The sequence below is a fragment of the Panulirus ornatus genome, chromosome 36 (assembly GCF_036320965.1).
Source record: "Panulirus ornatus isolate Po-2019 chromosome 36, ASM3632096v1, whole genome shotgun sequence".
NCBI lineage: Eukaryota > Metazoa > Arthropoda > Malacostraca > Decapoda > Palinuridae > Panulirus > Panulirus ornatus.
In genome coordinates this window covers 16,077,057-16,089,406 of record NC_092259.1, presented here as the reverse complement: position 1 = coordinate 16,089,406, position 12,350 = coordinate 16,077,057, and the positions used below count along the sequence as shown (strand labels likewise).

The window sequence follows — 12,350 nt, the reverse complement described above, 5'->3', positions numbered from 1 at the left end:
GAGATTTCTGGAGGCATCATGAACATCATTAGTGGGTCGTGGGAATGTCTGGAGACATCACGAACATCATTAGTGGGTCATGGGGATGTCTGAAGGCATAACGAACATCATTAGTGAGTCGTGGGAATGTCTGGAGGCATCATGAACATCATTTGTGGGTCGTGGGAATGTTTGGAGGCATCACGAACATCATTAGTGGGTCATGGGGATGTCTAGAGGCATCACGAATATCATTAGTGGGTCCTGGGAATGTCTGCAGGCACCACGAACATCGTTAGTGAGTCGTGGGAATGTCTGGAGGCATCACGAACATCATTAGTGGGTCGTGGGAATGTCTGGAGGAATCTCGAACATCATTAGTGGGTCAAGGGGATGTCTGGAGTCATCACGAACATCATTAGTGGGTCGTGGAGATTTCTGGAGGCATCACGAACATCATTAGTGGGTCGTGGGAATGTCTGGAGGTATCACGAACATCATTAGTGGTCAAGGGATGTCTGGAGGCATCACGAACTTCATTAGTGGGTCGTGGGAATGTCTGGAGGCATCACGAACACCATTAGTGGGTCGTGGGAATGTCTGGAGGCATCACGAACATCATTAGTGGGTCGTGGGAATGTCTGGAGGCATCATGAACATAATTAGTGGGTCGTGGGAATGTCTTGAGGCATCACAAACAACATCAGTTTTTCGTTGGAATATCTGGAGGTATCACTAATATCTATAGTGGGTCGTAGGGATGTCTGGAGGCATCACGAACATCAGCAGTGGGTCATGGGGATGGCTGGAGGCATCACGAACATCATTAGTGGGTCCTGGGAATGTCTGGACGCACCACGAACATCGTTAGTGGGTCGTGGGAATGTCTGTAGGCATCACGAACATCATTAGTGGGTCGTGGGAATATTTGGAGGCATCACTAACATCATTAGTGGGTCGTGGGAATGTCTGGAAGCATTACGAACATCATTAGTGGTTCGTGGAGTTGTCTGGAGGCATCATGAACATCATTAGTGGGTCATGGGAATGTCTGGAAGCATTACGAACATCATTAGTGGGTCGTGGGTTGTCTGGAGGCATCATGAACATCATCAGTGAGTCGTGGGAATGTCTGTAGGCATCACGAACATCATTAGTGGGTTGAGGGGATGTCTGGAGGCATCACGAACATCATTAGTGGGTCGTGGGAATGTCTGGAGGCATCACGAACATCATTAGTGGGTCCTGGGAATGTCTGGAAGCATCACGAACATCATTAGTGGGTCGTGGGTTGTCTGGAGGCATCATGAACATCATTAGTGAGTCGTGGGAATGTCTGGAGGCATCACGAACATCATTAGTGGGTCAAGCGGATGTCTGGAGGCATCACGAACATCATTAGTGAGTCGTGGGAATGTCTGGAGGCATCACGAACATCATTAGTGGGTCAAGCGGATGTCTGGAGGCATCACGAACATCAATAGTGGGTCGTGGTGATGTCTGGAGGCATCACGAACATCATTAGTGGGTCATGGGGATGGCTGGAGGCATCGCGAACATCATTAGTGGGTCCTGAGAATGTCTGGACGCACCACGAACATCGTTAGTGGGTCGTGGGAATGTCTGTACGCATCACGAACATCATTAGTGAGTCGTTGGAATATCTGGAGGCATCACAAATATCATTAGTGGGTCGTGGGAATGTCTGAAGGCATCACGAAGATCATTAGTGGGTCGTGAGAATGTCTGGAGACATTACGAACATTATTAGTGGGTCGTGAGGATTTCTGGAGGCATCATGAAAATCACTAGTGGGTTGTGGGAATATCTGAGGCATCACGAACATCATTAGTGGGTCCTGGGAATGTCTGGAGGCATCACGAACATCATTAGTGGGTCGTAGGAATGTCTGGAGGCATCACGAACATCATTAGTGGGTCGTGGGAATCTCTGGAGGCATCTCGAACATCATTAGTGGGTCAAGGGGATGTCTGGAGTCATCCCGAACATCATTAGTGGGTTGTGGAGATTTCTGGAGGCATCACGAACATCATTAGTGGGTTGTGGGAATGTCTGGAGGTATCACGAAAATCATTAGTGGGTCAAGGGGATGTCTGGAGGCATCACGAACATCATTAGTGGGTCGTGGGAATGTCTGGAGGCATCACGAACATCATTAGTGGGTCAAGGGGATGTCTGGAGGCATCACGAACATCATTAGTGGGTCGTGGGAATGTCTAGAGGCATCACGAACACCATTAGTGGGTCGTGGGAATGTCTGGAGGCATCACGAACATCATTAGTGGGTCGTGGGAATGTCTAGAGGCATCACGAACACCATTAGTGGGTCGTGGGAATGTCTGGACGCACCACGAACATCATTTGTGGGTTAAGGGGATGTCTGGAGGCATCATGAACATCATCAGTGAGTCGTGGGAATGTCTGTAGGCATCACGAGTATCATTAGTGTGTCGTAGGAATATCTAGAGGCATCATGAACATCATTAGTGGGTTGTGGGATGACTGGAGGCATCACGAACATCATTAGTGAGTCGTGGGAAAATCTGGAGGCATCATGAAAATCACTAGTGGGTCGTGGGAATGTCTGAAGGCATCACGAAGATCATTAGTGGGTCGTGAGAATGTCTGGAGACATCACGAACATTATTAGTGGGTCGTGAGGATTTCTGGAGGCATCACGAAAATCACTGGTGGGTCGTGGGAATATCTGAGGCATCACGAACATCATTAGTGGGTCCTGGGAATGTCTGGAGGCATCACAAACATCAATAGTGGGTCGTGGGGATGTCTGGAGTCATCACGAACATCATTAGTGGGTCGTAGGAATGTCTGGAGGCATCACGAACATCATTAGTGGGTCCTGGGAATGTCTTGAGGCATCACAAACATCATTAGTTTTTCGTTGGAATGTCTGGAGGTATCACGAACATCTATAGTGGGTCGTAGGGATGTCTGGAGGCATCATGAACATCAGCTGTGGGTCGCGGAAACGTCTAGAGGCAACTGTCTCTCCTCTGGGTAAGTACACTGCAATATCTCAAAAGTATTTTTTCTCGATCCGTACAACATATGAGATGGTGGAACACTACTTCTGTGACTTGATAAAGTCCAGACACCACTTCCCTCACATGATGAAAACCAGACACCACTTCCCTAACATGAAGAAGTCCAAACACCACTTCCTTGATATGATGTGATATGATGAAGTTCAGACACCACTTCCTTGACATGAAGTTCAGACACCTTTTCCTTGACATGAGGAAGTCCAGACACCAGTTCCTTGACATGAGAAGGTCCAGACACCACTACTATGACATGAAAAGTCCAGACACCACTTCCTTGACATGAAGTTCAGACACCTTTTCCTTGACATGAGGAAGTCCAGACACCAGTTCCTTGACATGAGAAGGTCCAGACACCACTACTATGACATGAAAAGTCCAGACACCACTTCCTTGACATGAGGAAGACCAGACACCATTTTCTTGATATGAGGAAGTACGGACACCACTTCCTTGACATGAAGTCCAGACACAACTTCCCTGACAAGATGAAGTCCACACACCACTTCCTTGACATGAGGAAGTCCAGACACCACTTCCTTGACATGAGGAAGTCCAGACACCACTTTCTTGACATGAGGAAATCCAGACACCACTTCCCTGACGTGAGGAAGTCCAGACACCACTTGCCTGACATGAGGAAGTCCAGACACCACTTGCCTGACATGAGGAAGTCCAGACAGCACTTCCTTGACGTGAGAAAGTCCAGACACCACTTCCTTGACAAGAGGAAGTCCAGACACCACTTCCCTGATATGAGGAAGTCCAGACACTACTTCCTTGACATGAAGAGGTCCAGACACTACTTCCCTGACACGAGGAAGTCGACACCACTTCCCTGACATGAGGAAGTCCAGACACCACTTCCCTGACATGAGGAAGTCAAGACACCACTTCCTTGACATGACGAAGTCTGAACACCACTTCCTTGACATGAGGAAGACCAGACACTACTTCCTTGACATGGGGAAGTCCAGACACCACTTCCCTGACATGAGGAAGTCCACACACCACTTCCTTGACATGAGGAAGTCCAGACACCACTTCACTGACATAAGGAAGTCCAGAAACCATTTCCCTCACATGAGGAAGTCCAGACACCACTTCCCTGACCTGTGGAAGTCCAGACACCACTTATTTGACATGAGGAAGTCCAGACACCACTTACATGACATAAGGAAGTCCAGACACCACTTCCTTGACATGAAGAAGTCCAGATATCACTTCCTTGACATGAAGTTCATACACCACTTCCCTGACATGAATAAGTCCAGACACCACTTCCCTGGCATGAGGAAGTCCAGACACCACTTCCCTGACATGAGGAAGTCCAGACACCACTTCCCTGACATGAAGAAGTCCAGACACCACTTCGTTGACATGAGGAAGTCCAGACACCACTTCCCTGACATGAGGAAGTCCAGACACCACTTCCCTGACATGAGGAAGTCCAGACACCACTTCCCTGACATAACGAAGTCCAGACACCACTTCCTTGACATGACGAAGTCCACACACCACTTCCCTGACATGAGGAAGTCCAGACACCACTTCCCTGACATGAGGAAGTCCAGACACCACTTCCCTGACATGAGGAAGTCCAGACACCACTTCCTTGACATGAGGAAGTCCACACACCACTTTCCTGACATGAGGAAGTCCAGACACCACTTCCCTGACATGAGGAAGTCTAGACACCACTTCCTTGACATGAGGAAGTCCAGACACCACTTCCTTGAAATGAGGAAGTCCACACACCACTTAACTGACATGAGGAAGTCCAGACATCACTTCCCTGACATGAGGAAGTCCAGACACCACTTCCCTGACATGAGGAAGTCCAGACACCACTTCCCTGACATGAGGAAGTCCAGACACCACTTCCCTGACATGAGGAAGTCCAGACACCACTTCCCTGACATGAGGAAGTCCAGACACCACTTCCTTGACATGAGGAAGTCCAGACACCACTTCCTTGACATGAGGAAGTCCAGACACCACTTCCCTGATATGAGGAAGTCCAGACATCACTTCCCTGACATAAGGAAGTCCAGACACCACTTCCTTGACATGAGGAAGTCCAGACACCACTTACCTGACATGAGGAAGTCCAGACATCACTTCCCTGACATAAGGAAGTCTAGATAAGGAGGTGGGTGATCGAGGTACGGGAAAAATTTCGATCATTTGAAGAAAACCATCTCTACTTTAAAGAAAACCAATTCCACTATAAGACTATCACTTCCACTTATAAGAAAATCACTTATACTTAACAGAAAATGATTTCCACTTTAAGAAAACCACTTCCACTTAAAATGAAATCAATTCCACTTATAAGAAAACTACAACCACTTAAAGAAAATCACGTCGACTAAAGAGAACACCTCTTCCACTGAAGAATTTACAAAAATATTTATAACGAACAGCTCAAAGCAAAGCTCAGCTATACCCCAAAATTTTCAAGCATTTGAACAATAAAACATTTCCACGGAAGAAAAAGGAAGTAAACAAAAAAGAAAACGAGGCTTTGAAGCAACACGCATTATTTACCAATAACGTCCCAGCGTTCGTACCTCAACGTGAGCTTACTATAACTATAACTATGACTATATCTATAGCTAAATCTCAGTCAGTCTGTCGTCTGGCACCCTGGATATATCTGTTTGGCAACCAGCAACGTCAGGTCATGACTAGAGAACGGGAGCCCCAGCAGCGTACTCGTAATGACTCGTTCTGACAGTCTCTCTCTCTCTCCCTCCTCGTCTGTCTGGGCGTCAGATGTTTACGGTGAACTACTACCTGGATCTGGGCGTGCCCAAGGAGAAGATGGTGATGGGTATCCCGACGTACGGCCGCTGCTGGACCCTGGACGACATTAACGACCATGGTATCCTGGCCCCAGCACACAAGCCTGGCCCAGAGGGGCCCTACATACGCATCCCCGGGACGCTAGGCTTCAATGAGGTAAGTTGAGACGCGTCACACCAACGCCTTTCTGCCTGACCTTTACCTGACTTACACCGGGGGAAAGTCATAAGGTCATATTAACACTTTCCCCCATAACCCCTTACTGGCCTACATGGGGAAGGGTCAAAGAAGGTCATACACTAATTTTCCCCCTTAACCCTACATTGGCCTAAACAAGAGTAAGGGTCACAGAGGCCAAAAACCTCCCCAAATCCCCTATTGGTCTCAATGGAATAAAAGTCAAAAAGGTCTAACACCCGAACTACCTTCAACACGGGTGAAGTTAAAAGGTCAAATACACATCTTCCCCAACCCCTCTATTAGCCTACCGGAGGTAAGTACTTTTAGATTCAAAAGGTCAGACGAACACAAGGTCAGGCTATATAAACTCGTTACGAGTTGTCAATATAAAGACCATACAAAACACTTGACCTTTACGAGTCTTGTACATACAAGAAGCATTATCACCCAAATTACGTGAAATATTTAATGTATATATTGAACAATATGAACCAAATTAGAATGACAAAATAACCGTTTCCTCTTTAGTAATTCCTTCACGAAACATATATATATATATATATATATATATATATATATATATATATATATATATATATATATATATATATATATATATATATCATACAAACCTCACTGGGAACCCGGGCTGTTGGAGGTTTGTATGTTCTGTGAAGGTGCGCGTTTCTATGCACTTTATTCGTATATATATATATATATATATATATATATATATATATATATATATATATATATATATATATATATATATATATATATCATCTATCTATCATACTTAATCGCTGTTTCCCGCGTCAGCTATATAGCACCAGGAAACAGACGAAGAATGGCCTATCCACTCATATACAAATATATATACATAAACGCCCATACAAGCACATATACATACATACACATACATATACATATCAACATATACATACATATACATACACAGACATATACATGTATACAAATGTACACATTCATACTTGCTTGCCTTTATCCATTCCTGTCGCTACCCCGCCAGACAGGAAATAGCATATCCCTCCCCCCTCCACTTCAGCGAAGTAGCGCCATGAAAAGACAAAAAGACCACATTAGTTCACACTCAGTCTCTAGCTGTCATGAGTAATGCACCGAAACCACAGCTCCCTATCCACATCCAGACTCCACAGACCTTTCCATGGTTTACCCCAGACACTTCACATGCCCTGTTGACAGTGCGTCGACCCCGATATATCACATCGTTCCAATTCACTCTATTCCTTGCACGTTTTTTACCCTCCAGTACGTTCAGGCCCCGATCGCTCAAAATCTTTTTCACTCCATCATTCCATCTACAATTTGGTCTCCCACTTCTCCTTCCCTCCACCTCTGACATATATATCCTTTGTCAATCTTTCCTCACTCATTCTCTCCATATGTCCGAATCAATTTCAATACACCCTCTTCTGCTCTTTCAACCATACTCTTTTTATTGCCACACATCTCTCTTACCCTTTCATTACTTATTCGATGAAACCACCTCACACCACATATTGTCCTCAAACATTTCTTTTCCAACATATCCACCCTCCTCCGTACAACCCTATCTACAGCCCATGCCTCGCAACCATATAACATCGTTAGAACTACTATTACTTCAAACATACCTATTTTTGCTCTTCGAGATAACGTTCTCGCCTTCCACACATTCTTCATCGCTCCCAGAACCTTCGCCCCCTACCCCACCTTGTGAGTCACTTACGCTTCCATGGTTCCATCCGCTGCTAAGTCCACTCCCAGATATGCAACCATAGCTCCATCCGCTACCAAATCCACCCCAAGATATCTAAAACACTTTACTTCCTCAAATTTTTCTCCATTCAAACTTCATCCCATTTGACTTGTCCTTCAACTCTATTGAACCTAATACCTTTGCTCTTATTCACATTTACTCTCAACTTTCTCCTTTCACACACTTTTCCAAACTCAGTCACCAACCTCTGCAATTTCTCACCCGAATCAGCCTCCAGAGGCGTCAGCGAACAACAACTGACTCACTTCCAATGTCCTCTCATTCACAACAGACTGCATACCCTCCCTTCTTTCCAAAACTTTTGCATTTACCTTACTAACCACAACATCCATGAACAAAGTCAACAACCATGGGGACATCACACACCCCTGCCGCAAACCGATATTCACTGGGAACCAATCCCTTGGCTCTCTTCCTACTCATACACATGCCTTACGCACACACACACACACACACACACACACACACACACACACACACACATACACACACACACAAACATACACACGCACAAACACAAACACACACACACACACACACACACACACACACACACACACACACACATATATTCCTATGAGTCCACGGGGAAAATGAAACACGAAAAGTTCCCAAGTGCACTTTAGGTGTAATAATCACATCATCAGGGGAGACACAAGAGAGGAATATAACAGTCAGTTGATATACATCGAAGAGACGAAGCTAGGACGCCATTTGTTTACCAAATGGCGTCCTAGATTCGTCTCTTCGATGTATATCAACTGACTGTTATATTCCTCTCTTGTGTCTCCCCTGTTGATGTGATTATCACACGAAAGTGCACTTGGGAACTTTTCGTGTTTCATTTTCCCCGTGGACTCATAGGAATATCTTGATCACGCGTAAAATTGTGATCCTTTCCAATATATATATATATATATATATATATATATATATATATATATATATATATATATATATATATATATATATAGTTTTTATCGAGGATGTAAGACAAGCGTACGAATAGGAAGAGAGGAAAGTGATTGGTTCTCAGTGAACGTCAGTTTGCGGCAGGGGGGAGTTATGTGTACCATGGTTGTTTAATTTGTTTATAGATGGGGTCGTTACGGAGGTGAATGCAAGAGTTTTGGAAAGAGGGGCAAGTATGCTGTCTGTTGTGGATGAGAGGGCTTGGGAAGTGAGTCAGTTGTTGTTCGCTAATGATACAGCTCTGGTTGCTGATTCATGTGAGAAACTGCAGAAGCTGGTGACTGAGTCTGGTAAAGTGTGTGAAAGAAGAAAGTTGAGAGTAAATGTGAATATGAGCAAGTATATTAGGTACAGTAGGGTTGAGGGACAAGTCAACTGGGAGGTAAGTTTGAATGGAGAAAAACTGGAGGAAGTGAAGTGTTTTAGTTATCTGGGAGTGGATTTGGCAGCGGATGGAACCATGGAAGCGGATGTAAGTCACAGGGTGGGAGAGGGGGCGAAAGTTCTGGGAGGGTTAAAAAATGTGTGGAAGGCAAGAACATTATCTTGGAAAGCAAAAATGGTTATGTTTGAAGGAATAGTGGTTCCAACAATGTTAAATGGTTGCGGGGCGTGGGCTATAGATAGAGTTGTGCGGAGGAGGGTGGATGCGTTGGAAATGAGGCGTTTGAGGACAATGTGTGGTGTGAGTTGTTTGACCGAGTAAGTAATGAAAGGGTAAGAGAGATGTGTGGTAATAAAAAGAGTGTGGTTGAGAGAGAAGAGGGTGTTTTGAAATAGTCTGGTCACATGGAGAGAATGAGTGAGGAAAGATTGACAAAGAAGATATATGTGTCAGAGGTGGAGGGAACGAGGAGAAGTGGGAGACCAAAATGGTGGTGGAAAGATGGAGTGAAAAAGATTTTGAGCGATCGGGGCCTGAAAATGCAGGAGGGTGAAAGGCGTGCAAAGAATAGAGGGAACTGGAACGATGTGGTATACCGGGGTCGACGTGCTGTCAATGGATTGAACCAGGGCATGTGAAGCGTCTGGGGTAAACCATGGAAAGTTTTGTGGAGCTTGGATGTGGAAAGGGAGCTGTGGTTTCGGTGCATTATCCATGACAGATAGAGACTGTGAACGAATGAGGCCTTTGTTGTCTATTCCTAGCGCTACCTCGCGCGCATGCAGGGGGAGGGGGTTGTCATTTCATGTGTGACGGGGTGGCGACGGAAATGAATAAAGGCAGACAGTATGAATTATGTACATGTGTATATATGTATATGACTGTGTATGTATATATATGTATACATTCAAATGTATAGGTATGTATATGTGCGTGCGTGGACGTGTATGTATATACATGTGTATGTGGGTGGGTTGGGCCATTCTTTCGTCTGTTACCTTGCGCTACCTCGCTAATCGCTAACGCGGGAGACAGCGACAAAATATAATAAAACAAATATAAATGAACATATACCTATGGGTCCACGGGGAAAATGAAACACGTGCACTTTCGTGTAATAATCACATCATCTGGGGAGATACAAGAGAGAAATATAAGTCAGTTGATATACATGGAAGAGACGTAGCTAGGACGCCATTTGGACAATCACATAGAAATATCTTGATCACGCGCAAAAATTGTGATCCTCTCCAATATATATATATATATATATATATATATATATATATATATATATATATATATATATATATATATATATATATATATATTATATATATATATATCCTACATTTTTCATGGCCCTTCAAATGTTCCATCATTTTAATCTCTTATTATTTCTTTCATCACCGAGTCACACACCATTTCACACTCTCACCATGTCACACTCTCACCATGTCATACTCTCACCATGTCATACTCTCACCATGTTACACTCTTACCATGTCACACTCACTGTGTCACACTCTCACCATGTCACACTCTCACCATGTCACATTCCTACCAAGTTACACTCTTACCATGTCACACTCACTATCACGCTCTTACCATGTCACACTCTCACTGTGTCACACTTTCCCGTGTCAGATCTGTGAACGTGTTATCTCCAAGAACTGCACCATTGTCCACGACCCAGCTCTCCATGAACCCTACTTCTACTGCTACAACGACAACATCTGGTGCGGCTTTGACGACGAAGATTCTGTCTACGAGAAGGTCAGTTCCCAGCTCTGTCCACGAGAAGGTCAGTCACCAGCTCTGTCCACTAGAAGGTCAGTCACCAGCTCTGTCCACTAGAAGGTCAGTCACCAGCTCTGTCCACTAGAAGGTCAGTCACCAGCTCTGTCCACTAGAAGGTCAGTCACCAGCTCTGTCCACGAGAAGGTCAGCCCCCAGCTCTGTCCACGAGAAGGTCAGCCCCCAGCTCTGTCCATGAGAAGGTAAGTCCCCAGCTCTGTCTACGAGAAGGTCAGTTCCCTGGCTTATCTACGAGGTCAGTTCCCAGCTCCGTCTACGACAAGGTCAGTTCCCACAACTTGGGAGCCACACCATATCTGACCAAGCCGATTCCACTCACAATACTAATGTCCCTTTTTGATTTTCGTACGATATTTGTGAAATTAATTCTTTGCCACGTATACACTTTATTTGCTTAATGAACCAGTGTAATACAGAACTGGATACGATATCTATATGTCTTCACAGACGGTGTAGTTTTACATGAGTTAACATGAGAAATGCAGACAACATGAAGCCTGACCCACGACTGGGTTGTCTGAAGAAAAAAAAAATCTAACTCGACAAGAAAATGTAATTCCGGTCAGCAGTTTTTTTCAGCTATCACCGACTCCCCGCTGCTGCACATTAGCCTTCTAGTGTCCCCGTTACCGCTGTCGTTTATACCTTCTGGCGATTTTCTCAGAGTATAACAGAATTTATAAAATATTTGTTTAAATGACTTTTGAAGATATTCATAGTCTTAGCATTCACTACGTCTGACGGTAACTTATTCCAGTGCTCAACACACATGTAGGAAAACAAACTTTTTCCCACGTCCGTAACCGTATTTTCTATATCAAACTTGTTCAGAATTTTGAAGACTCAGATTTAGGCGTGGCAGTCAGGGTTAGCCAATAAATGGGTACCTGGTTTTTGGCTTTTTTTTTGTATGTTTGTGTGTGTGTGTGTGTGTGTGTGTGTGTGTGTGTGTGTGTGTGTGTGTGTGTGTGTAATATGGGAGCAGGTTTTCTCTAACTGTTATAGAACTGAATACGACAGCATATTTAGAACGAATAATCTTTCTTATATTCTCTAATTTTCTCAGTATTATTCCACCAGCAGGCGGGTGCTCAAACACCAGTCGTCCATAGTTATCCATTTATTCAATTCAAGCTTTTGCCTTCACGGAGGCATCATTAGGAATCTACAAAAAGAGAAAAACTGCGTAACAAAATTTGGATATAAGTCAAACGCAAACAAAATATAAAAGACACTCGTTAAGAAACAGAGCACATAGCACATAAGAGTAAGGAAAAACACTACAAGCAAAATCAAACTATCAATCTAAATACAAAATACAGTT

The 12,350-nt window shown here is 44.3% G+C and overlaps 1 protein-coding gene across 1 annotated transcript in view; it reads left to right on the top strand.

Moving 5' to 3' along the window:
- Positions 1-12,350, top strand: part of LOC139760410 (chitinase-3-like protein 1) — a 44,755-nt gene that overhangs the window by 12,061 nt on the left and 20,344 nt on the right. Inside the window, exons 6-7 of the mRNA XM_071683578.1 lie at positions 5,841-6,026; positions 10,856-10,984. Of these exons, the coding sequence (XP_071539679.1) occupies positions 5,841-6,026; positions 10,856-10,984 (315 nt within the window). The remainder of the gene's footprint in view (positions 1-5,840; positions 6,027-10,855; positions 10,985-12,350) is intronic.